A 27,107-nucleotide genomic window follows, 5' to 3' on the forward strand; every position below is an offset into this window, starting at 1 on the left:
GGGTGGGAAGGAGGGGCTTGGTGTGTATGTGTGTGTGTAGGGTGGGAAGGAGGGGCTTGGTGTGTGTGTGAGGTGGTAAGGAGGGGCTTGGTGTGTGTGTGGGGTGGGAAGGAGGGGTTTGGTGTGCATGTGTGTGGGAAGGAGGGGCTTGGTGTGTGTGCGGGGTGGGAAGGAAGGGCTTGGTGTGCATGTGTATGGGGTGGGAAGAAGGGGCTTGGTGTGTATGTGTGTGTGTGGGGTGGGAAGGAGGGGCTTGGTGTGTGTGTGTGAGGTGGGAAGGAGGGGCTTGGTGTGTGTGGGGTGGGAAGGAGGGGCTTGGTGTGTGTGTATGGGGTGGGAACGAGGGGCTTGATGTGTATGTGTGTGGGAAGGAGGGGCTTGGTGTATATGTGTGTTTGTAGGGTGGGAAGGAGGGGCTTGATGTGTATGTGAGGTGGGAAGGAGGGGCTTGGTGTGTATGTGTGTATGTGGGGTGGGAAGGTGGGGGTTCCAATAAGTACTATCCAATAAGACACAAACAAACCAGCTGTACCACAAATGGCCCACGGTAAAAGCCAGTGGTGCTTAATAGTCTCATTAGATGGAACCTCATGTGTCAATGTGTAATTGCTCCGGACCCCATTTGTCAGTGTGCCTGCTTGGGGGCCCCTTGTGTCAGTGTGCCATTGCTCGGTTACCCCACGTGTCAGTGTGCCTGCTTGGGGTACCCATGTGTCAATGTGCCATTGCTCGGTTACCCCACGTGTCAATGTGCCATTGCTCGGTAACCCCATGTGTCAGTGTGCCATTGCTCGGTAACCCCATGTGTCAGTGTGCCATTGCTCGGTTACCCCATGTGTCAGTGTGCCATTGCTCGGTAACCCCATGTGTCAGTGTGCCATTGCTTGGTAACCCCATGTGTCAGTGTGCAATTGCTTGGTAAGCCCATGTGTCAGTGTGCCATTGCTCGGTAACCCCTTGTGTCAGTGTACCATTGCTATGTAACCCCATGTGTCAGTGTATCATTGCTCTGTAACCCCTTGTGTCAGTGTACCATTGCTCTGAAACCCCATGTGTCAGTGTACCATTGCTCGGTAACCCCATGTGTCAGTGTACCATTGCTCGGTAACCCCATGTGTCAGTGTACCATTGCTCGGTAACCCCATGTGTCAGTGTACTATTGCTCGGTAACCCCATGTGTCAGTGTACCATTGCTCGGTAACCCCATGTGTCAGTGTACCATTGCTCGGTAACCCCATGTGTCAGTGTACCATTGCTCGGTAACCCCATGTGTCAGTGTGCCATTGCTCGGTAACCCCATGTGTCAGTGTGCCATTGCTTGGTAACCCCAATTTCTGAAACAATTGAACTAATTTCATGCTGTTACCAGAACTAGTTAAAGGAATTTAAAACTGATACAATTAAGTAACACCATAAAAAAAAAGCATTGTTTCTGGGACACTAAAACACACAGCGTATAGTATATTGCATATGTGGCGAATCAGGCAACACAAACACAAGGGACCTCATTCAGAATCCCTCGCAAGATGCGATCGCTCGCTTGCAAAAAGGGGCCGGCTATGCAAATCAAGCTATCGCTCTTTGCGCTGTAAGGACGCCCTCTATGTCTTAGTGAGCGACAGCAGTTAGCGAACGCTGGACTATAAAACCTCCCACCTGTCACTCGCAGCACACGTCATCTCCGGGAAGAGTCTGATTAATCGTGAACATCGAGGGCCATCGGAACTGCTCGCAGCGCTTGGGGTTGACCTAACCTACCCCAAGCACTGCGAGCAGTTCAGGCTAAAAAACAACTAAGTCACGTGTGCAATGACTCTACCTTGCTAATTATGCACACCCATTAAACGCCGTTCTGACGGTCAGACACGCCTGCGTTCGCACATCCACACCCCCATTCACAAGCACCTTCCCACGTTACCACCCACAAACGGCACTATCTGTCACTCAAAGCAGCGACCTGAAAGTGGCTTGTGAGCTGCCAAAATCAGATCGTAACGAATGACTTGCGCACGCGCACTGTGAATTATACGCATGCGCAGATGTGCGATTATCGCTCCCAGCGAGCGAACGACTCTGAGGTCCAAAATCCACCGCCGCCCTTTGGCTCTCACCCCACAGGCTGCGTACAGTGCTTCTGGTATAAGGAACATTCCTGCGAGCTAGGTCTGCAGAGAGGAATCGAAATCGCCCACGCTGCGGGTCACAAGCTCGTGTCTGCTGTAGGACTAATGCAGATAATCCGTCACTTAGGCCAAATTATACAGCTGCTGTACTGTAGGATGTGTAGTCACTGTTTACCCAATGCTCAGCTTTTCATATTATACTAATATTTACATATTTTTGTTTTTTATGTCATCCGCTCCTATTGCTCGGGACAAGAAAATTGCTGTTAGTTACACTACAAAGAGCAGCATCTAGTGTATAAATGCACAGAAATCTATTTTTTCCCCCCTCGTTCTTTCCATTTAATGGATATGTGTCACCCCTGGCATACTCCGGAGAACAAATCCTTTCATTTGATATTCAAATGATATCCATTAAAATCTAATTCCAACTCTGGGGAATTAGCGGAGCGGCCCGCTAACAAAAGAGCGACCTGCGAGCCGTAAGTTATGGGCGCCAGGAGGATACGTGACATTGTTGCAGTATGTAGCTATCAGTTTTGTCAAGTTTCTTAATGCAATTATTTACTTAATCAGCTATTTACATAATTGTGTTACAGGAGCTGTAACAGGAGTCACGGTGAGTATATTTCAAGGGAAGCAGACACATGCTAAGAATCTAATGGGAGCGTTCAGCTATCATTACAGGAGGATGTGCTAAATGGAGCTGTTGGATGTTGCATTCAACCCTGTATTAAAAGGAACTGCGCCCCGCGCTGAACATCCAGAGACGGTGGGTACTAAGAGAACTGATAGACAGGTCACGTGACCACCTTGATCTTTGGTTGGCTCTCCATCAGTCGGGGGCATCAAAGAGGACAGACCAGTCTGAAGTGATCCTCACATCTAGGTGTGTTTTTGCTGTTAATGAGTCTGAGATCCGTTAATGGACTGTGGTTAGGTGGATCGATGTATTACCATAGTATTCCCAGCCGACATCATTTTCTTTCAGTGCAATGAACGGAATTGTCAAGGCAAATTTAGACAACATGGTAACAGGAAAATACAGTTTTTTCCCATAAGAACATAGCCTTAGGTTGGTTTTGCCTTTTAAATTATTGCAGCTTTAAATTTACAGGGGCTAAAGGTGCGTACACATGGGGCCTGATTCAGAGCTGGACGCTCTGAACGAGCGCCCGCTCTGAATCAGGGCGTTTTTTTTTTGCGGCCTGTTGGCCGCTCGCATAGCTGTGGGTTACCACCCACAGCTTATGCGAGCGGCCATGATGATGGTCGCGATGGTCAAGACCATCGCGACCATCAGGCTTGCAACGAGACCCTTGTGGTAGGGTCTCGTTGCCGCAAGCCCCAGAGAGATTTCGTCTCTAACAGAGCCGAAATCTCTCCCACTGACATCACTCGTGATGTCAGTGGGGCCGCCCCCAAACGGAGGCGTTCACATGGGAGCGCCTCCGTTTGGGCAGCCACTACCCCGGCCCGCCCACTAAAGGTGGAGTGCTGTCACTCAAGATCGACAGCACGCCCCCTTTGGTACGAGACCCGGGCACTCCCGGGTCTCGCGCATGCGCACTGGCCCACCATCGACCCGGTTGCGAGCGCACAGCGCTTGTGACCGGGTCTGAATCAGATCCATGGTACGATAACTATGAACGATAACGATATCGTTTAACGATAAATCGTTCATTTTTATGCAGCGAACGACCAACGAAGACCAACGATGCACGTTCCCGCATGGACGATAATGATATCTATGGTCGTCTGTACATGCAGGCCAACTTGGACAATTTCATCTAGATTTGCATGTTCAGAGATGTGGCAGGAGGACTTCACTGAAAGATATCTATCATAGATATCTACCCGTGTGTACACCCAATATCGTTTGTCCTGCACTACAGAAAAGTTCAAGGGAAATCGTTGGTTGTGCAGATCGTACCGTGTGTACCCAGATTAACTCTTACATAATTGCTATAAACAGGGGCACTGAGGACGTGATTATTAATTACCTGGGCCCAGGCTTGTTGGAGGGGTCCGGGTTTGCCACCCCCCCCTTTTTACCAGTCATCAACTGCAGCCTCTCTCCCCAGCCCGGCACGGCTGAGCAGCAGCAGTCTCCTCTACCTGCTTGATGTGTGCAGGGGAGCGTACCCACTGATCGCCTCCCTCCCTCCTGGATATGCCCCTGGCTGAGGAGAGCTCGGCACCCCCCTGTGGAGCGCACAGCGCTGCACAATCTATTTTTCAGAATGTATTTTAGGGGTGTGGCCATGCCTGCTTGATTAGGCCATGTCCCCTACAGTACCTGGGCCGACTCCGCTCTCTACAGCCCTGGCCATACACTACTTAGGGGTCTATTTACTGAGCAGTGTTAGGAGACAGAGTTAAAAGTGATAAGGTGCCAGCCAATCAGCTCCCAACTGTCATTTTTCAAACACAGCCTGTGAGATGACAGTTGGGAGCTGATTGGCTGGCACCTTATCACTTTCTTATCACTTTTCACTCTGTCTCCTAACACTGCTTAGTAAATAGACCCCTATGTAATTACTGTCTGCTGAGTAATTGCTCAGTCTAAAAGCTAAAGCATAAATTGTAAGGGGGCGATTTCTCAAACTTACTACAAAAAAAAAAAAAGACAAGTGTAGGTGTTGCCCATAGCAACCAATCAGATTGTAGCTATCATTTCACACAATGTACTGGATAAAGGATAGCTAGAAGCTGATTGGTTGCTTTTGAGCAACACCTCCACATGTCCTCATGTAGGTTTGACAAATCTGCCCCCTAGCCGGGATGACGTGGCTATGACCAGGACATGACCAGGACGATCAGCCTGTTATGTTCTGGGTTGCTTGTGGACCCGGGGAGGTAGCAGGAGCAATCACAGAAGCGGGTTTGAATAAAAAAAACTAGGTTTTTTAATATGTGCTTGAGTAGACATAAACTATGGCAGTAAATAAAAGTCCAAGAATATATAAATGCGCACAAAAGTTCTGTGGTGGGAGCAATGGGTTACTTTCCAGGCAGAAACAATTAGAGCTGTCCAGGTGTGCAGGTAGTGAGGCTGAAAATGATCAAGCAGGTATACAGGTAGTGATGCAGGAAATAGAAAGCCAGGTATGCAGGTAGTGAACTGAAGCACAGGATGTCAGCAGGCTCAGGCACTCAGGTATGGGCAAGGGTGATGGAGGAAGCAGGGTAGTCCAGTGGGAGCTAGGAACTGACAGGCAGACTGGCAGACAGCAAATTCACAGGAACAGGATAAGCACAGAGAACTCCCTCTCAGCTAGGCTGAGATACACGTTGCACTGGAAATGCAAGGGAGCTCTGAACTCCCTTAAATCCCCAGTGCTCAGCCGTGAATGGTCAGAGAGGAGCATGTGACACAACAGGATAGGGCAACTAGGTCACCTGACCGGAGACAAGATGGCGGCGCCCATGCCAGAACGGAATGGAAGCACCCCCAGGCCTAACCAGACCAGAGTGACAGTATGCCCCCACAGAACCACGCACAGCCAATGCTCTTCGCCAGGCACCACTGCCACCGCCAGACGCCCCTCGCCATAGAGTCCTCACAGGTATTACCCGTCGACTACCATGCCGAGAGACCCTGGTCGTGACACAGCCAGTGTAGGGAACAAGAAGCTCTGCTAGTTGAAGGGGGTTTCCTGCAGGAAACAATGAATGGTGCGACACAGCCCCATGGCAGCCAGAGTCCCGCATAACCCTGGACCTTGTGCTCAATGAGGAAGGCAATGATGAACTGTGTGCCCCATAACTGAAGGAGTACAAATGGCCATTTAAATTATCATGAGATCTGTGACATTCTTTTGTTGCGTTTATTTGTGATAGTTTCCATCTTCTCTGTCACATCCAGCGCGCCAAGCTCAGCTTGCCTTTGAACTCGAGGAAGCTGTTCCCTAATCTTCAAAATGCTGCTGGATCACAATGGGCTCTGGGTCGTGCCTGAAATTCCTTGGTCCTTCCCGACGCAGTGAGCCGAAGGCTCCTCTTGATGTGTCGGAGGAGTTTTCATCTTAAGAAAGCCTTCCCTTTGTATTCTTCCCAATTCTTGCCAGCGGCTGTTAGACAAAGCAGATGCCTCAGCATTGTGTTTATTAGGTCGTCCGAGCCTTAACATATTTATTACAGATCCATGTTACAGAGCCCTGCGCCAGCAACAAAACTGTCACAGGGACACAGAATCCAAGGTCTTAGGAAGCCCATGTGGCGCGGTGATTCTATGGCTAGCGGCAGGTGAATGAGTGGAGAGTGCGGTCCTCAGGATTAATCAGAGACAAATCATTGCTCATTAACATCAGTGGTTAGTCTACCGTACCGCCCTGGGGTAAGTCACAGCTCTCCATCTCGGAGGCATGAGGCCAAGGCATGCACATTTATCATGCAGTTATAAATATGGCCGTGGAGGGGATTTTATGGAGAGAGATAAAACCTGTTTTCAAGGAAATGTGTGCGTCATAGGGATTTTCCTGCAAAGCAAAACGCAGGGACACCCAATGGTTTTATATTAGCATAATACACAAGAGACGACTTCAGTGAGATCTGATGTCAACTTCTGTATTATAAAGAATAAACTCCATCTATAGATTAGTACGGATATTACAATTAACAATAGGGAGACCCCACTGGAGAAACTGATTGCTGAAGCTGCCTACAGTACTTAAGAACAGCCATAAAGTACAGGATGATACAAAGTCGGCCATAATTTAACCCGTATTGTGTTCTTGGGGCAGATTCTCAGCTGGGAGTTGGGTGAAAAGCAAAAAACCCCCCAAAAAACCCAGCAAGTAACTTTGCAGAAGGACAAACCGTGCTGCAATGTAATGGGGGGGGGGGGGGGGGGAATGCATCTATTATATTTTCATGCAGGGCAAATACTGGCAGCTTTTGCATGTAGCCCACAAATGCTGGACAGTTTATTTTTACACTGCAATTTCAATATTTTTTTGGACACGTCCCTCCCAAATCTAGGTTTCTCTGCACATATTACGTCTGCCCCCACCTGCAGTGCAGCAGGGTTTTACCAAGGTGCAAAGTTACTTTATTTCACTTTGTTCTCCACTCAAAATCAGCCCCTAAATATGTATCTTCACCTGCATGTAGAGTTCTATGCGCCTTTGTGAGCAGACCACCCCTGTCCATATGCTTGTCTTCATGGTCATCGACTCGTTATTGTAAGTGCGCACGTGAACCAGCTCTATCCTTGGCACAAAACAGGTATAATTACACTCACGCAGTACTCTGCCTAGCACCCTGCCCTCGAATGGCGAACGTTAAATCCACGAGATATCGCAGAAAAACATCAAATCACCCAAAATAAATCTGTAGTAAATTTACCCCCTTGCTTCTGGGAGATCCAGGGAGCGGGAGGTCTAGGCGGGAGGAGCAGCGGTGGAATCAGTAGCGGCTCCTGCACGGGCAAGCCGGTCCGTCGCCCGGAGCGCTACTGTTTCCGGAGGGCGCAGGAAACGCCCACCTCACTCCCAGCGCTATGGCTATATTTAAGCTCAGCTGGGAGGGAGCGGAGGAGGGAAGGGGCGGCAACGCAGGACGGCGCTGGGCGCAGCACAGCCTAGCGCCGGCCCTGGGTGGAATGATGCGATCCTCTATAACCTGCAGGTGGGATGCGGAAGAGTTGCCCACTCTCCTGGGAGCCGCCAAGTATGATAAACGTACAGGATCTGATTCAGAGGTACAGGCTATTGCCAGTGGTGTAACTAGGGGGGTCGAGCAGGGCTTGTGCCCTGGGTGCCGTAGGATCGGTGGCGCGGGGAGGGGGCGCCGCTGTGGTCAGTATAGTGCTGACCAGACTGAGGGCCTGATTCAGACCCGGTCGCAAGCGCATTGTGCTCGCTAGCGGGTCGATGGTGGCTCAGTGCGCGTGCGCGAGCCCCGGAGCAAGCGCAAAAAGCTTGACGCCTATCAAAAATCTCTAGCTGGCATTCTGCCTTCGGGATTGTGACCAAATAACCGAATAACTGGTGAAAGCCATATCGCAGCACCAGACAGTAACATCATTCACCCGTGTTCTGGCTGAATTTTGCTGTGGCATCAGAAATGATGCAGCGTCTGCCGGTATACCTGCGGGCACATATTTCATTGATTGATGCACCTGTTGGTCTCAGCTCATTCAATTAGAGAAGCCAGGACTGGAAGTGGGAGGAGTAATGCGTAGAGAGGGGAGGATTTAGGATTAATTCTTAATCCGCCCCCCCTAAAAAAAAGTCTAGATCCGCCCCTGCTACTGGGGGCCTGCATAAGGGGGACCACTACTGGGGGCACTATATAAGGGGCACTACTGAGGGCCTGCATAAAGGGGACCACTCCTGGTGGCACTGTATAAGGGGCAGTGCATAGGGGGGATCACTACTGGGGGCACTGCATAGTGGGGGACTACTACTACTGGGGGCACTATATAAGGGGCACTACTGAGGGCCTGCATAAGGGGGACCACTCCTGGTGGCACTGTATAAGGGGCAGTGCATAGGGGGGACCACTACTGGGGGCACTGCATAGTGGGGGACTACTACTACTGGGGGCACTATATAAGGGGCACTAGTGAGGGCCTGCATAAGGGGGACCACTCCTGGTGGCACTGTATAAGGGACAGTGCATAGGGCGGATCACTACTGGGGGCCTGCATAAGGGGGACCACTAGTAGGGGCACTACTGGGGGCCTTTCAATTTTTCAATTTGCACTGGGCTCCAAATACCCTAGCCACTGGCTATCACAGCTGCCACTGGTTCATTGGCCGCAGTGCGACTGCGTCTTTGTGCTAATGCTGCGTACGATGGGATTTGTACAGAGAAGTCCCTGGCTGTGACACTAATCCGCCGCTGTGTGTATTAAGACACCCCATCATTCGCACCATATAACTTTGCATTAGCCCTATGGAGGCGCAGATTATCCATCTGAACATGGCCGCCCGTTTCAGTGCAGTATGCAGTCGCTGACCGCGACATGTTTATATTTGGCGAGCCACCCCATTGTTACCCCCCGGAAACGCCCACAAAAATTGCCCCTCTCTGCATCCATATTCGTTCCCTGGCTTCCGGTGGTAACCATCGGGACACGTGCGCTGTGCAGCTCATGCGCAGACCGCTTGTGTGCGGCATCGACACTGCGTTTACCTCTAAATCAGGCCTACAATGTGCAGGACCTCTACATAAGAATCAGCTAAAAAGATTTGGGGGTTTAAAGGGCCACCAGTTGCCCGCAGGCAGCTCGTGGCCCCCAAATGTAGAACTGGCTCATCTGAGTACAGTGCAGAGACTCTTCTTCTCATTACCATCTGGCTGTGGCTCTTGGCAGCCAGTAAGAAGCTTCAGTGGAGAGGAGGGACGGCTGACCGCGGCTGTAAATATCATTCAAATTAAGGAGATTGCAAAGATTTTACTTAATTCCACAGAAATTATAAATTTTTCATCATTGTTTCCCGACTGTTTTACAACCCCGCTAGGCAAATAAACTAAATTGTTACATTTATCTAACACTGTAAAGATCAATTAAACACTTCACAAGCACCGGAGAGCACGAGACAATGCACACGGAACACGCAGCCTAACTGCATCTGCAAAACACATTGGACTACACTGTGGCGGTGCTCCTCCCACATGGGACACACACATTAAAAGGATTACAATAAAAAATACAATTCAAGCCTAAGAAAGAAATTGCATCCAAGCAAATTAATTTTTTTTTATTAACTTTAATGTTCCTCCGAGCCTGCGCCTGTCGTTCCCTCCCCACAGTTTCTAGTAGCAGATAGAAGACTTGTGCATCCAGGAAGAAATTTCCAGTTACATGACAAAATGGCAGGGATGGAGTAAACATGATGGGGGCCTGGGCAAAAGGCTCAGTGTGGGTGGGTACTAAGGGCCTGATTCAGACCCGTTCGCTATCTGCGTACGCTCGCTGGATGCGTATGCTAATTTGTCAAAGTGACGCCACGGGAAGCGATCGCTCGCCAAGGCACAAGCACGCCCACCATGTCTTAGCGAGCGGCCACTTTGTGTATGCGTACGCACAATGGCATAGGCAGAGCCGCCCACCAGCAACACGTCATCTCCAGGAAGTGTATTAAAACATTGGTACATCGAGCACCATCGGATGTGAACGCAGTGCTTGCGGTTGCTTTACCCTGCCACAAGCATTGCGAGGAAATCAGTGTAAAAAAAAGGCAAGTGACGTGTACTATGACGCCGCCTGTTAATTATGCACGTCTCTAAAACAGCGTTGAAACACTTAGGCACGCCTGTGTTCGCATCTCCAACCCCCCGATATTAGTGTCCTGCCCCTGTTACCACCCACATACGGTCTCTCCTGTCACTCATTACCCTGGGCTGCCTTTGCTGGGCGAGCAAGAGGGATGCGATCGCAGTGTGTAGTTTGCGCACGCGCAGAACGAAGCGTGCGCATATGCGAACGCACAGCGCGAGCGAGCGGCTCTGAATCATGCCCTAAGTACTGGGGCCTGATCCTGCTGTAAAGGTGCAGCCAACGCCCCCAACATGGTGTAACCATTCCCGCTTCATTGGTGGATCGAATTTCCTAACATAGGCATGCTTCCCCCACATGGCCACACCCCCTTTCCATCAGCCCCTGATCTCTCTAATGCTGGTTAGGAATGGCCACCGACATCATAACCATCGATCATAAACATTGCAACCAGTGACCGTCAATGCTTTTACCATCGGGGTATAAGCATCGATGATTGAACCGTTGGTGGTCACTGGTTGCGAATGGGCAGATCGGGGCCGCCTGCCTCCGTCAGACACCCGCAGCCGATGTTCACTATTGGTGAACATTCCATGATGGTGAAGCTATTCACCATCGGTGTGAGACCATTGGTTGGTTGCTAACCATCGATGGTCAATGGCCATTCCTACTGCTGGTCCTGGGCTTGCGCTTAACATGCCCCAGTACATTTCATGTCTTCTTGTCCTTCAGTATTTTTTTGTAAGTTATTTGGATGCTGGTATGGAGTGTCTAGATTTGGGGAGACTGCAAGAGCTAGGCGGCCCCAGAGGGGTGCAACTGCGTACTGATGATTACCCTCACATATGTAGGTGGGCTGCTTACCATGTTGAACTCTGCTCCACGAGCTGGGGCGTATTTAGAGAGGAGGGGGCCCATGTTCACTTGGCATCTGGGGCCCCCTCCTCTCTCTCCGGCGGCTGCGGAGCTCTGACAGGTTCCCGGTGATTTCCCAACTGCGCATGTGCAGAACGCCGGAAAGTGGCCGCTGCGACCACTTTCCAGGCGTTCTGTGTTGCGCCTCTCCAGCCGACGTGGGACTTCGGAGAGGTAAGTATTAGGAAGTATGGGTGCAGGGTGTGCGGTGTGGGAACCCCAGGAACCCGGGGTCCTGCACACCCTGCACCCATTATAGATACGCCCCTGTCCACGAGTTAATTAACAGATTGGGTCATTGGCTCAAATGTAATAGACTCTGTATTGCTGGTACCAGGTTGTTTTTGCTGTAACCCTAATTGACACTTTAAATCCATCGGATATCTCGCCTGGACCAGCAAATCGCAGCCTATTAGCACTGTCATACTGTACATGGACAGTTCTCAAGTCACCAATGTGATCTGTGAAACTTTACACATAATACGTGAGATAAATAACAAGTTTATTGTACCTGTGAAACAAGACGGATTTAACCAGGGTGACGACATCTCGGCTGGCGTTGTAACCGGCACAAACAATGGCGACGTGAATTGTCTGCAAGGAAGAAAATAAATGTTAATAAGTATGTAGAGGGATAAAGCATCAGGGATAGAGAGGACATGAACTACTGAGGGGGCGACAGGACCTCCATAGAAAACACATTTCATAGTTTTGGTCTAGAGGGGGATTCTAGTGACCTATGATGCCCCCTTTGCTAGTCTGTGCAGACAAGAGAAATTTGGTTACTATGTGAATTTCCCGTCACAAGACATAGAGGATTCACGGCCCCCATCTTTTGTTATACTCAGTCGATGTGGAGATTAGCAAAATATTTGTTTCATTCTGTGTTAACAGTAGCCGGGCAAACGTGCGCATTTTTACAATATGAAGTCAGTAGAAGGAGCATTCAAAGAACTAGAAACCAGACCTAGAGGGACATTGCTAAAATACTCTGAGACAGAGGGCCTGATTCAGACCCGCCCGCGAGCGCTGAGCGCTCGCAAGCGGGTCGATGGTGCCCTAGTGCGCATGCGCACGATGGAGGGAGCTCCGTCGTGCACATGCACGAGACCCGCTTAGCGACGGCCAGCCATCGCTATGGGTCTCGCACCAAAGGAGGCGTGCTGTCGATGGTGAGTGACAGCACGCCCCCTTTGGTGGGCGTGCCAGGGGCGTGGCTGCCCAGACGGAGGCGTTCCCATGGGAACGCCTACCATCTGGGGCCGGCCCCACTGACATCACTAGTGATGTCAGTGGGAGTGCTTTTGGCTCTGATAGAGCCAAAAGCACTCCTAGGCTTGCGGCAGCGAGACCCTACCGCAGGGTCTCGTCGCAAGCCCGATGGTCGCGATGGTCTTGATCATCGCGACCATCTTTTTGGCCGCTCGCATAAGCTGTGGGTGGTCACCCACAGCTATGCGAGCGGCCAGGAGGCCGCTCCAATTCTAGGTAGGAGGGCCCTGATTCAGAGCGAGCGCTCTTGTCAGAGCGTCCGGCTCTGAATTCGGCCCAGAATCACTAACCACGACTAAAAAACATGAGAAAGTCTACTTCATAATCGAATACACAGGTGCTTCGAATAAAGTAAAAAGTATACTCAAAAAACACTGGAATATCTTGAACATGGATAATAGTCTAAAAACCGTAATACATGACAAACCGCATGTGGTATTCCGAAAAGCCCCTGACATAAAGAAAAAAATAGAACACAATCATCTCAAAGAGAATAAAAGGGCGAGACAAGAGACAATGGAAGGGGACAATGTTAGAGAGGGTTTTCACCACTGCGGCAGGTGCTCCAACTGTAAGCAATTGGGGTACACAAGCACAAGACCCACAAGCACAATTATAACAAACCAAACCAATGAGGCATGTAGGATTAGAGGTACACTGTCCTGTGACAGTGACAATTTAATATATCTCCTAGAATGCCCGCGTGGGCTGTAATATGGGGGACGCACCACAAGAGCCCTCAAATTAAGGATTTATGAACATTGTAGGAATATCCACAAAGGCTTTGAGAACCATAGTGTTTCCGAGCACTTTAAGGCAACTCATAATTGCAACCCTATAGGTCTGAAATTCACGGGGATTGAGAAAATCACTTACAACTGGAGGGGAGGCAACAAGTTAGACACCATAAAGCACATGGATATACAACCTACAAACCCTACATCCTGAAGGTCTTAATATAGATCCCTAAGCCATCTAATGCTATGAATACATACAATTACCTCACTCCTGAGTCCAACCATATTCTCTCTCTCTCTCTCTCTCTTCTCTTCTCTTCTCTTCTCTTCTCTTCTCTTCTCTCCTCTCCTCTCGCTTAAGATACCCTGTTCAGATTAATTTAATTATACCCTAAGGTACACCCCATTCTTCTTCATAGGCAGTTTAATTTAATAAAATTTTTGCCGCCGGGGCCCCGGTAAAGAGGGGGCGTGGCCTAATTCCAGAAGGCGTGGCCACGCCCCCTTGAAAAAAAAAAAGTGTTTTGCAGAGCCGCTTCGCCGGGGAGGGGGCGCTGTGAGCCCCTCAGCCCGGCGCAAAGCCAGTGGGGGGCGCGGTCAGTGTGATCGCTCCCCCCTTTCAGGCATAGGAGATTGCTGTGGCTGCTACTTAGTAGCCGCAAGCAATCTCCCGCTGCAGCCCAGCACTGCTGCAGAGGGAGGGAGGGAGGGAGGAAGTGAGGGGGGGGGCGGCGCCAGACCCGGGCCCCTCTGGAAGCCTGGGCCCGGGTAAACTGTACCCGATCCCCCCCCCCGCTCTCGGCGCCCCTGTATATTATATATTAATTTTAACAAGTCCTGTATATTCCATACTGTCTCTCGTCACCCACATATCCATCCCTACTAATTACATTCCAGTTTTTCCCAATGACGTCATAAATCAGCAAATCATTAACCCAACACTTATTGAGCCGGATATCCCCAAAAGATCCCTAAAACACCCCACATTTCTGAGGCACACTAAATGAGCATCATCTGTTGATATATATTGAGGATTATCCAGCAATCATCACCACCTGTCTCCATAAATTCATTTGACCACTCTATAATACTTTATTTACTATTAATCAAGACTGATGTTTGTCTACATTTAAGATACTTACAGATAAATGGTGTGCATTTAAACACAACCACCTATTCATCATTATGATACCAATACTTTAATATCATTTATTTTATTATTTCTAATAGACCCATTACTGAATTAGGCTTCAGTATAACCTTCCACTCATCATTATGGATTATAACTTTATGATTATCTTAATACACCCAATTATGGGCGCTACTTAAACCTACAATAAACGGACTGTACATTATACAAATAATCTAACCAAAGATGGCCGCCGACACTATTGAGGACAAGAGAGATAGACGGTTCTACCACTCCAACCCTCTGCAACTAGAAGGCGGCAGTGAGACCTCGCTGCTGCGCAACTGGTCACAATATTACTTACGGAGGTTAGACACTAGGAGCTGCAGTGTCTGACTTCCACTACATACACGCGGCGTGCACAACCCGGAAGGAATACCCGGAAGTGCGGTGCCACCACACCCGGGGACTAATGAATGAGGAGGATCACTATATAAGATGGAGGGGGCACTACAAATGACATTTGCCCTTGAAAAAGTCTTCTAGTGAGATGAAACGCGTTGGAACATCATTATAATTACCCATGTACTTTTAATCATTAATCCCTGTTTGAAGGGTACTGTCCATTACCCTGTCCATTAGTCCTTTGAACTAGACCTGAGTACATAGTCATCAGTATCCATTATAGGCCCCTCACTTACACTTACACACAGCGATTGCGGACGCAGGAACGTGCAGGACCAGCAGACATCATGGTCAGGTAAGCAATTATTCCTCACCTAAGACACTGTATTCTAGTGTACCTGTCACTCTGACACTGCGTTCCTTTCCTGAGGTGGTGAGAGCAGTGAAGGAGGATTCTACTTATAAACATTTCCTGGACAAGGTCTATTCATACCCATGCAACATCCTGCCGACAGTTTTTGCAAACCTGTAACACCTTGCTGTAAGCTATTGCGAACCTGCAACACCCTGCCGACAGTTTTTGCCAACCTGGGACGATTGTCTTCTCTTGTTGAACATTACCCATACTATGGATAATTCACCTGGATATACGTACATTACTGAGCTATACAGCTATACTAGCAAACTTTCCTGTACTACTGGATATTTTCAATCCTAGGGGACTCCAGTCCTGAATACCCAGCCTCAAGTTTTTGCCCACCAGTTGTCACACATCTCTGCACCCTCATTTGTGATTCCATACAGATCTACACGGGCATTAACATCTAGCCAGATCTTAATCATTAATCTTACTTACTCTACTACCACAGAGCGCTTTATCTATCTGGTTCTAACATTTCACAGGCCGAATATGGCCACAAGCGTTCCGCGTGGAATTCCCACCTATCAGTTTTACCTGCCACACAGACTAATATACACCAACCACACAATCGGTCACAATGAATTGTTGTCCCACTTTCATATACTGTACACTATGGGGCTTTATGTAATAGGTTGCGAGCTGCAGCCGCTGTGAGAACTCCTAGTCTTTCCGTATTTTTAAGGTGGCAATCATTTTAAAGGCAACACCAAGCTGGTTTTGCCTTTAAAACGATTGCCGCTTTAAAAATACTCGAAGACTCGCAGGCAGGGCCGTAGCTAGGGTAGTGCGGCCGGTGCCATTGCACAGGGCACCACAGGGCAGGGGGTGCTGTTTGGGCCTGTCAAATTTCTGTTTATTATCATTCTTGCTTGTAGCTTCCTCTTATTTCAACCCCAGCATCTCCTGGCCTCTCCTATCTCTTCCCTGGCCCTTCCCCATGAGGCCATGGCCCTTTTTTGGGTGCATTTATGTCCCTTTGAAAAATGAGGGGGGCACCAATGCTTTTTTTGGCACAGGGCACCAAAAAGTCTAGTTACGGCTCTGCTCGCAGGAGTTCCCTCAGCAGCTGCCGCTCGCAACCTATTACATAAAGCCCCTATGAATTCAGAGGAAGTCACATACACAAATCTACAAATACACAGCAGAAGGACACTCGGCAGAAGTGGAACTCAAAGGTGGTATTTCTGGAACTTTGCACCTCTACAGAATGTACTGTTCTGCCTCGAAACTGAATTTCAGCTCCATTTTCCTACTTATTCGCTCATCTACAGTCTGATTTGATTGTTATGGGAGTACCGCAATTCATGCCACTGCCCTTTTACCTGAGGGGGACTGCCGCTGCTGCTGCCTTGGGTCCTGTATCCTGCTCAATGAATCTGGCAGGTGTAGGAACCGGCGCATGAGCGGCGGTGGCGCCACGCATGTACACGCTTAACACCAACTTCTCGGGGCTGCATTGTTTGCAACCCCGAGAAGCCCTCTAGGGCTGCCCGAAAGGCAGAGCTATCTGCTGATCGCAGCCTGGCCTCGCAGTCCCAGGAGGAGGAGACACCTCCCCCTGGCTATATGTCTTCAGCGTGGCTGGCAGGTGGCCCTTCCAATGGGAAGCCACCCCCAGTCACAGTGAAGCCAGTGCAGTCACGGACAGCACTGGCTCGCTAAAGTGGCGGATTTTACTGAGGGGGCCTATGACATGTGCGCTAAATGTGTTGCAAATAGTCTGCTTGCAAAGCTCGCCCGTCAGAACATTCCCCTGTGCTAGGCACAATTAGGCAGACAAAACGTTACAGCACCTTTACACCATTACAATAAATAAACATAGAAATACAAAAAGAAAAAACAAGGCTTCTTTCCATAGCTATTAACTTCCCTCTATCGCCTTTCTTTATGTACCGTAACGCGCTAAAAATGCAAACTCGGTAGTTGTTTTCTAAATAGACCGGCCATTCTTCATTTTATGCCTGCCCAAGCAGTACGGAGGAGATCGCACATTTCCTACATAATTAGGATTTCACTCTAAATATAAAGGGAATTATCCATTACCAAATTCATCTTCTTCGCATGCCGAAACACGCCCATGACACTCCCATAATACATTCATGACACTCCCATAATACACTCATGACACTCCCATAACACGCCCATGACACTCCCATAACACGCCCATGACACTCCCATAACACGCCCATGACACTCCCATAATACATTCATGACACTCCCATAATACACTCATGACACTACCATAATACACTCATGACACTCCCATAACACACCCATGACACTCCCATAACACGCCCATGGCACTCCCATAACACTCCCATAATATGTTCATGACACTCCCATAACACGCCCATGACACTCCCATAATACATTCATGACACTCCCATAACATGCCCATGACACTCCCATAATACATTCATGACACTCCCATAATACGTTCATGACACTCCCATAACACGCCCATGACACTCCCATAATATGCTCATGACACTCCCATAACACGCCCATGACACTCCCATAACACACCCATGACACTCCCATAACACACTCATGACACTCCCATAATACGCCCATGACACTCCCATAATACACCCATGACACTCCCATAATACACTCAAGACACTCCCATAATATGCCCGTGACACTCCCATAACACGCCCATAACACGCCCATGGCACTCCCATAACACGCCCATGGCACTCCCATAACACGCCCATGGCACTCCCATAACACGCCCATGGCACTCCCATAACACGCCCATGGCACTCCCATAACACGTCCATGACACTCCCATAATACATTCATGACACTCCCATAATACACTCATGACACTCCCATAACACGCCCATGACACTCCCATAATACGTTCATGACACTCCCATAACATGCCCATGGCACTCCCATAACACGCCCATGGCACTCCCATAACACATTCATGACACTCCAATAACACGCCCATTGCACTCCCATATTATGCTCATGACAGGCCCATGACACTCCCATAATATGCCCATGACACGCCCATACCACCTCCTCTTTTTGCGATCACTTTAGGTCACCTCCAAGTCTCCACCCTGATACGCCCATGGATTGCAGACACCGTCTCAAGTCACAGCAATGTCATATGCAAATGTGTACTCTATCGCAAACACGGGTTTGTACTTGCGTAGTAAGTAGGACGGAGTGCATTTCATATGCATGGAGGTAATTAAACACCCGAGCCTGTGGGTGTCGACCTCTGGACAAGAAGGGGCTAGTTGTTTAGTGAGGTAGTGTTGTGGGGTTGGGTTAGGTTGGGTTGGCCAATAGGATTAGGCAGGGGGTGGGGTTAGGTTTGGTTAGCCTATAGGATTGGGCAGGGGGTGGGTCAGTGATATTTCAGAGTTGTTGCTTGGCAGTGATTTCATAGAAATTTCTCTGGGCGGCTGTTTCCCGCCCTCCCTCCCTTATTCATTGAGTTGTTTGGTGTTGGCTTTTCTTGTGGCGGGAAAGAACGGCAGCAGCCGCCATCTGTCTTTGGAGCTTGAGGTGCTCTCCCTTCCAATACATGGCTTAGGCTAATTCTACCCTACTGGGGTCAGCGGCAATCACCTAACCAGGTGGGCCTCACATCATGTCATTGAGGTGGGGGGAGGATACCTTGGGCGTGGTAATGGGCTGGCTCCTCGCCTCCCATTTAGAAGATCGATGTGAATATGTAGTTGGTGATGTTGCATTGTGGGGCCGTTCTCTCAGCACCACCATACTCTGTCTGTCTTTCTTTATTCTTCTATTAGTTAGTTCAGTTATACATTAAATAGTTTAATTAGTTTAAGCTGACCTTCCTTTCCCCTTATACAAGTCTCTGTGTCATTATTTCATTATGATTATGGTTGACGGTGTACCCTGCACTGTTAGGAGGCGATGGGGAGTTTTATAGTTTTCTAGACTTTTCGCGCATGCACAATAGCAAAACGTCGCTCATCTGCGCAAACATCGGCCCTGCCTGCAGCTCTGAATAAGACTCAATCAGTTGTAAGAAATTGAGGACTGGAGAGATATATAACGAAATAAATAAAACATTATAGTTAAAAAAAAAAAAGATAAAATTGTGTAACAGAAAATGAAAAGTATTGCGGAACTGAGAAACAGAATCATTTATTCAAATAATAAAGCATTTTTTTCAGCCATTAGCTTCTGTTACTGCCATCTGCAAAGAAGCTAAAGTTAAAGCTGTCGGTGACCTGACATATGACGCCGGGGGAGGTTACCGCCTGAGACTGCGCTGTTCTTGCTAGAACTGACAGTGGAGATAGGGCTATTCGCTCACTTTAGTAAAGAGACCGCCATGCACTGGAGTATCTATAAAGGGTGCAGGGTGTGTGGGGCACACAGGTCTCTGGGTCCAGGGGGGGGCCCGCACCGCACACTCTGCACCCATATAATTATATTGCCCTCACCGGAGTCCCACATCGGCCGGCGCTGAAGATGGAAATCAATGGTGTGCCGCCCATTGTCCAGGAGATTTGCGCATGCGCAGTAGAGAATCTCCGGGAACAAAGGGTGGACGCCATGTTCCCGGATATCTGCGCTGCCGGAGATGTGGGGATGCAGGCGTGCCAGGGCGTCTGAACGCCGTTGCAGGGGCGAGCATAAATTAGCCGCTGCGATGCCATACGCAGCTTGGGCTTTCACTGCGTGTGATGAAGTTAGCAAGGTTAGAGCTTGTGCAAGTATACGCGAGGCTGCGATGGTACCGATGGTTTCGTAGTCTTGCTAAACATTACGGATGTGTGTAAGGTAAGGTGGGCGTCCTTGTGTAGTGCTGCGGCGGCATAGCGATGGCAAAGGATTAGCATACTATCGCAGTGAGACTGCGCGCATAATCGCTATTGCAATCGCAGTTGCGACCGGTAGTGAGTCAGGCCCAAAGACAGGAAAAAAAAAAAATCAGATTTCTTATATTGTTTCCCCTGTAAATATATATATATATATATATATATATATATTAACTGTTTGCTATTAGTGTGTGAACCTTTTAGGTAGCAGTAAGTCTGAGCATGGCATCTGACATTTAGAAAATTAAGGGTGACAGCTGGTTGCCAGGGTAGGTGAGCCATAGTAACAGTGCAACTGGGACTTACTGTATAAAGACAGATAAATCCCCATCATCATCGTTTATTTGTAAGGTGCCACAGGTTTCGCAGCGCCATTCAGCCAAAAGTACAAGAATACAAAAAGATAACTGCAGAAAGCAATCGGTACAAAGGCATAAACACATGGGTGCAATTAAGCATAATACAAGCACACAACTGCAAGGAGCTGTCATAGTAAAATAATGAATAATTCTAATTCTAATATAAAGTCCTAAGTGGATTAAACATGTTGGGAAGCTGCCATCTCCCGCCTTATAAACTTTGACCTGTTTTATCAGATAAGCACTTTTTTTTTTTTTATAATTCTTATTACTTTTAAATATGTCATTTCTTTTCCTCTGTGTATTTGTATGACTGACCTATAGTTCTGTGTAAGCTTTTTATGAAGTGCATTAATTATCTGAAAGCTTTACGAAACAACACAAGGATTGTTTATACATTTTATACAGCACATACAGCACTTTCCAGCACCGTTTGCACAATTGTAGAGTAACTAGCTGCTGCTAGAATTAATTTGTGCGGATTTATTGATTTTGATTTTGTTGATATATGTTTGGCCCTTCTTTTTTATACATGTGAATAAATTGTTTTTCTGTAAGCTAAAACTAATTATTTTATGTACTTTATTTTACTATATATTTATTTTTTAATATAGCACATATATATATATATATATATATATATTATATATTGCACATTTTTGCACTTTATTTCACTAAACAAGTTGATATAGATTATCTTTGGTTTGTTTTTTCAACACGCCAGTCGCTTGGATTGACTATATGTAACCATAGTAAAATAATAGTTTATACAATAAACAGAATGACAGCAGGTGGTGAAGGCAAAAGGCACAAACACCACTGTGCAGTCTAATGCTGCCCATCCACTAGGCGATTAAACCTAGCGATTGAGCGATAACGACCCTCATTATCGCTCAATCGCTTGGTAATCGCCCGCAAATCGGGCAGTAAAATGTTAAAAACGACCAGTGATGCGCGCGCCCGCTTTTAACATCAATCATCGCCCGAACATGACGGTCAACCTGACGACCGACGTCAGGTTGCCATGTTCGGGGATGACTGATCTGCATACACTGAACGTCTGAACATTCAGTGTATGTAATTCGCCCTGCGGGAGACGCCGGCGTCGTAACCGCGCCGTCGTCCCCGCATTTAGTAGTGGATGGGCAGCTTAACACTAAACAAGGATGGCATCAAAGGGCCATACAAGGAGGGCCGCCAGGCAAGAGACATAGGGTAGAGTGGGGTTTGCTCACAAGAGCTTACAATCTAGAGGGAGAAGACAGTGAAAGTGGCGCAGAGAGGGCAAACGTGAATGTGGAGTGAGAAAGAAGGGAAGGAGTTAATGATAAAGGTCTAGGAAGAAAACTGGCAGGCAAGCTAGGATTAAAGTGGATATTGTAGGAAGGAGTGCGCTGCTGGTAGGATATTGTAGGAAGGTGTGAGCTGCTGGTAGGATATTGTAGGAAGGAGTGAGCTGCTGGTAGGATATTGTAGGAAGGAGTGCGCTGCTGGTAAGGATATTGAAGTGAGCTGCTGGTAGGATATTGTAGGAAGGAGTGCGCTGCTGGTAGGATATTGTAGGAAGGAGTGAGCTGCTGGTAGGATATTGTAGGAAGGAGTGCGCTGCTGGTAGGATATTGTAGGAAGGAGTGCGCTGCTGGTAGGATATGGTAGGAAAGAGTGCGCTGCTGGTAGGATATTGTTGGAAGGAGTGCGCTGCTGGTAGGATATTGTAGGAAGGAGTGAGCTGCTGGTAGGATATTGTTGGAAGGAGTGCGCTGCTGGTAGGATATTGTAGGAAGGAGTGAGCTGATAGTAGGATATTGTAGGAAAGTGTGAGCTGCTGGTAGGATATTGTAGGAAGGAGTGAGCTGCTGGTAGGATATTATAGGAAGGAGTGTGCTGCTCGTAGGATATTGTAGGAAGGAGTGAGCTGCTGGTAGGATATTGTAGGAAGGTGTGAGCTGCTGGTAGGATATTGTAGGAAGGAGTGAGCTGCTGGTAGGATATGGTAGGAAGGAGTGAGCTGCTGGTAGGATATTGTAGGAAGGAGTGAGCTGCTGGTAGGATATTGTAGGAAGGAGTGTGCTGCTGGTAGGATATTGTAGGAAGGAGTGCGCTGCTGGTAGGATATTGTAGGAAGGAGTGAGCTGCTGGTAGGATATTGTAGGAAGGAGTGCGCTGCTGGTAAGATATTGTAGGAAGGTGTGAGCTGCTGGTAGGATATTGTAGGAAGGAGTGCGCTGCTGGTAGGATATTGTAGGAAGGTGTGAGCTGCTGGTAGGATATTGTAGGAAGGAGTGAGCTGCTGGTAGGATATTGTAGGAAGGAGTGAGCTGCTGGTAGGATACTGTAGGAAGGAGTGAGCTGCTGGTAGGATATTGTAGGAAGGAGTGCGCTGCTGGTAGGATATTGTAGGAAGGAGTGAGCTGCTGGTAGGATATTGTAGGAAGGAGTGTGCTACTGGTAGGATATTGTAGGAAGGAGTGAGCTGCTGGTAGGATATTGTAGGAAGGTGTGAGCTGCTGGTAGGATATTGTAGGAAGGAGTGAGCTGCTGGTAGGATATGGTAGGAAGGAGTGCGCTGCTGGTAGGATATGGTAGGAAGAAGTGAGCTGCTGGTAGGATACTGTAGGATGGAGTGAGCTGCTGGTAGGATATTGTAGGAAGGAGTGCGCTGCTGGTAGGATATTGTAGGAAGGAGTGAGCTGCTGGTAGGATATTGTAGGAAGGAGTGCGCTGCTGGTAGGATATTGTAGGAAGGAGTGAGCTGCTCGTAGAATATTGTAGGAAGGAGTGAGCATCTGGTAGGATATTGTAGGAAGGTGTGAGCTGCTAGTAGGATATTGTAGGAAGGAGTGAGCTGCTGGTAGGATATTGTAGGAAGGAGTGCGCTGCTGGTAGGATATTGTAGGAAGGAGTGCGCTGCTGGTAGGATATTGTAGGAAGGAGTGAGCTGCTGGTAGGATATTGTAGGAAGGAGTGAGCTGCTGGTAGGATATTGTAGGAAGGAGTGCGCTGCTGGTAGGATATTGTAGGAAGGAGTGCGCTGCTGGTAGGATATTGTAGGAAGGAGTGCGCTCCTGCGCTGCCTCCCTCCAGCATCTGACAGGCAGGACTGAGCCGGCAGTCACTAGCACCTGCCGGAGAAAAGTTAGAGAGGGCAGATTATTGACAATCGCTACTGCACATGCATGGCGTCTCCATGCGTCTTTATATCCTGGTACTTTGCATGGACGGCTGGATCCAGGAGACTCTCACCACCATGGAGCCCAGCGCTGCCGTATTACCTGCAAACACACTCTACCACCAGTGCTACTATCCGCCAGTGGCAGCGCTGTGATCACGCCTGGGCACTACAATACCCAGTGATACCCTGAGCTCCAGGCTGCCACAATCCATAGGTTATACCTACCGCTGTTACACCTGTAATATTCCCTGTGTCATATGCTACCTGTTATTCTATCTGAATGAATAAATATAAGAAGTGGTTAAGCATACCACGTGTGGACTAACCCCACCAGCACCAGCTACTGCGTTACAAACCTATTACTCTGCTAATTGGTTACGGCCCAGTACCTACGTGCTAGCAGACATCATCATCCCCGGACAAAACATCTCTGTAAGCAAAAGGCTAACGCAAGTGGGATCTGTACCAAGGCCGTCACCGTGCACGAATCTGGCTCCCAAAAGTCCAGATACCCCTGGCACGGTACACGCTGATACCAAGATCAACAAAGCTGCAGACAACATGGAATAAGAGGATTTGATTGAGTAGCGACAGACCATTATTCATCTGTATGATAGAACTCTGCAGTGCAGGGAGCAGCATGGGTTTTGAAAAGTTGACAGGTGATGAGAACTACACTACATGGAAGTTCGCCATGGAGATGCAGTTATAGCTAAAGAAGTTGCGGAAAGTCACTAGCAATCCTGGTGATAATCCAAACCCTGAAGATATGGACAGAGCTAAGGGGACAATTAGTCTAGAGGTGGAATCACATGTTTATTCTATTATCCATGGAAAAGTTACAGCTTATGATATGTGGACAGCTCTTATGAAGATAAGGTCCAGAGTTTGGGAAGCAAGGCCTTGTATGCTTGAGACAATTACACTATGCTTGAAAGTGAGTGGCAAGGAAGTTGTCACTGACATGGAAGACGTACTGTTTGTACCTAACACAGGAACCAACCTTATTGCTGTAAGTGTTCTTGAGCGGAGAGGATACAGAGTCCAGTTTGCAGAGGGTCAGTGCGTTGTGCACAACCAGAGAGGGACTGTTTTTGCAGCAGCATACTCTACAACTATATACACTAGGCACTGTGGAGTGCCGTGCAATGGTCACGGAGGATCCAATGGAACTGTGGCACAGGCGGTTGGTCATCTAGGCTATGACAGAGTACAGAAGCTTCAGAGTGGTCTGGTGACTGGGATGTCAAAGGACATTCCTGGAAGACCAGAATGTGAGAGCTTTGTGAAGGGCAATCAAACACATGGTGCCTTTCCTAAGTTCGCATCCAGAGTACAAGTGTGATTATACTGATGTGCATGGGCCAATGGAGGTTTAATCCATAAGATGCAACAAGGATGACATGTTTATTTCTTGAGAAACACAAATGAAGCGACAAATTACATCAAAGTGTACAAGAATCTGGTAATAGTGGAGAAAACAAAAATAAAGAACTAGCAAAGTACATAAAAGAAAATCGCATCCAGCAGCAGCTAACTATTGTCTATGCACCAGGACAAAATGGCGTCAGTGAACGAGAACAGTAGTTGAGAGAACTTGAGCTATGTTGAACGATTTAAGTTTCGGTAAGAAATTTTGGGCTGATGCTGTAAGAACGGCGTTTACCTTAAAAATTGATCATCTACAGTGGTAGTCAAGGAAACTACAGCATTGGAAGTGTGGACTGGTAACAAGTTAAATATCAGCCATCTACGTGTGCTTGAAAGTAGAGCTTATGCTCGTGTACCCAAGGAAAGGAGACACAAACTTGATTTCAAGTCCATCGACTACATCATGCTTAGATATTGTGATCAGAGCAAAGACTACCTTCTTTGGGACCCTAACAACAGAAATCGCGGGATGTTGTGTTTTATAGTGTAAACAGGAATATTGTACAGCCACGGGGACCTGTGTGGCTGGATATGCCTGCAGCTGAAGGCGTGTCGGGAAGAAGTGAAATAAAAAAAGTAAACAACCATACGAGGAACAGGAGTTCTATGAGGAGCAACAAGGGGAAACCTCCAACAAAGTTTAGTAAGGTGCTTATTGAACTTGATTGCGGTTTACCTCAGAGACTTCGTGATCCTAAACCAACCTATGATTGGCCTGAAAGCATCAAGTGTTACAGTATGTATTCAACTGCAAAGGATGGAAGTGGAAGCAGTGCAGCTGCTTTTCTTGTTTCTGGGACCATATGTCATTTTATTTGTTTAGTTCAGGGCCGGCCATCCTCATTGCTGCTGAAGACCACTTTATCAGCGATCTGATGAAGATAGCTTTAGTCAGTGCAGTTTATGCTTCCAATGATATATTGAGCAAATGTCTAATTTCTTATGCTCAAAGTTTCTTTTGCAGGAATGTGGACTGGAACATATTCAAAATGCTGATGCTTTATGTTGCCAAATGTCCTGTGATGTATGCCAGTTTTCAGTGAGGGCAGGGGGAGGGGTATTGGAAGGAGTGTGCTGCTGCACTGCCTCCTTTCAGCATCTGAAAGGTAGAACTGAGCCGGCAGTCACTAGGACCTGCGGGAGCTGAGCTAGTGAGGTCTGACCTCATGACATGTGCTGCTTCACATGAGCTGTGACTCTGCGCGTCTTTAATCCCTGGCGTCCTGTATGGATGGTCGGATCCAGGAGACTCTCACCACTTTGGTGCCTAGCAGTGCGGCTGTATTACCCGCCAGTACACAGTACCGCCACCAGTGTTTTGCTAGCAAAAGCATCGACCTTTTGAATTTGGGGCTTAAACATGCCGGGAAGCACACGCCGCCGCTTAGCAAATAAACCTCTTGGTCACATACTTCGGAGGCGGTGAAAAATCCCTGGCCATGACAGGGCCGAAACTAGGATTTTTGTCACCCAAGGCAAGACCATAATTTGGTACCCCCCCATAAAATTATAACATAGAGGACGAAAAGGGTGTGTGGTTGTGTGACACAGTAATGCACCTTATAACACATTATGCCACACATTAATGACCGTTATAACACATTATACCACAGTAATGCCCCCTACAACACATTATGCCTCAGTAATGTCCCTTATAACACATTATGCCACACATTAATGACCCTTATAACACATTATGCCACAGTAATGCCCCCTACAACAGATTATGCCACAGTAATGTCCCTTACAACACATTCTGCCCCTTATTCATTATGCCACAGTAATGCCCCTTTACATTATGCCACAGTAAGGCCTCTTACATATGCCACAGTAAGGCTCCTTACATATTATGCCACAGTAATGCACCATATACATTATGCCACAGTAATGCCCCTTACACATTATGCCACAGTAATGCCCCTTACACATTATGCCACAATAATGCCCCTTACACATTATGCCACAGTAATGCCCCTTACACATTATGTCACAGTAATGCCCCTTACACATTATGCCACAGTAATGCCCCTTACACATTATTCCACAGTAATGCCCCTTACACATTATGCCACAGTAAGGCCTCTTTTACATTAAGC

The 27,107-nt window shown here is 48.0% G+C and overlaps 1 protein-coding gene across 4 annotated transcripts in view; it reads right to left on the reverse strand.

Annotated features, from left to right (window-relative positions):
* The window catches only part of LARGE1 (LARGE xylosyl- and glucuronyltransferase 1), a 469,066-nt gene that overhangs the window by 189,701 nt on the left and 252,258 nt on the right, over positions 1-27,107 (reverse strand). For all 4 annotated transcript variants that reach the window (XM_088459224.1, XM_088459227.1, XM_088459226.1 and 1 more), the window contains exon 4: positions 11,780-11,862. In XM_088459224.1, the coding sequence (XP_088315350.1) occupies positions 11,780-11,862 (83 nt within the window). The remainder of the gene's footprint in view (positions 1-11,779; positions 11,863-27,107) is intronic.

The sequence above is a fragment of the Taudactylus pleione genome, unplaced genomic scaffold, assembly GCF_031769625.1.
Source record: "Taudactylus pleione unplaced genomic scaffold, aTauple2 ptg000903l, whole genome shotgun sequence".
NCBI lineage: Eukaryota > Metazoa > Chordata > Amphibia > Anura > Myobatrachidae > Taudactylus > Taudactylus pleione.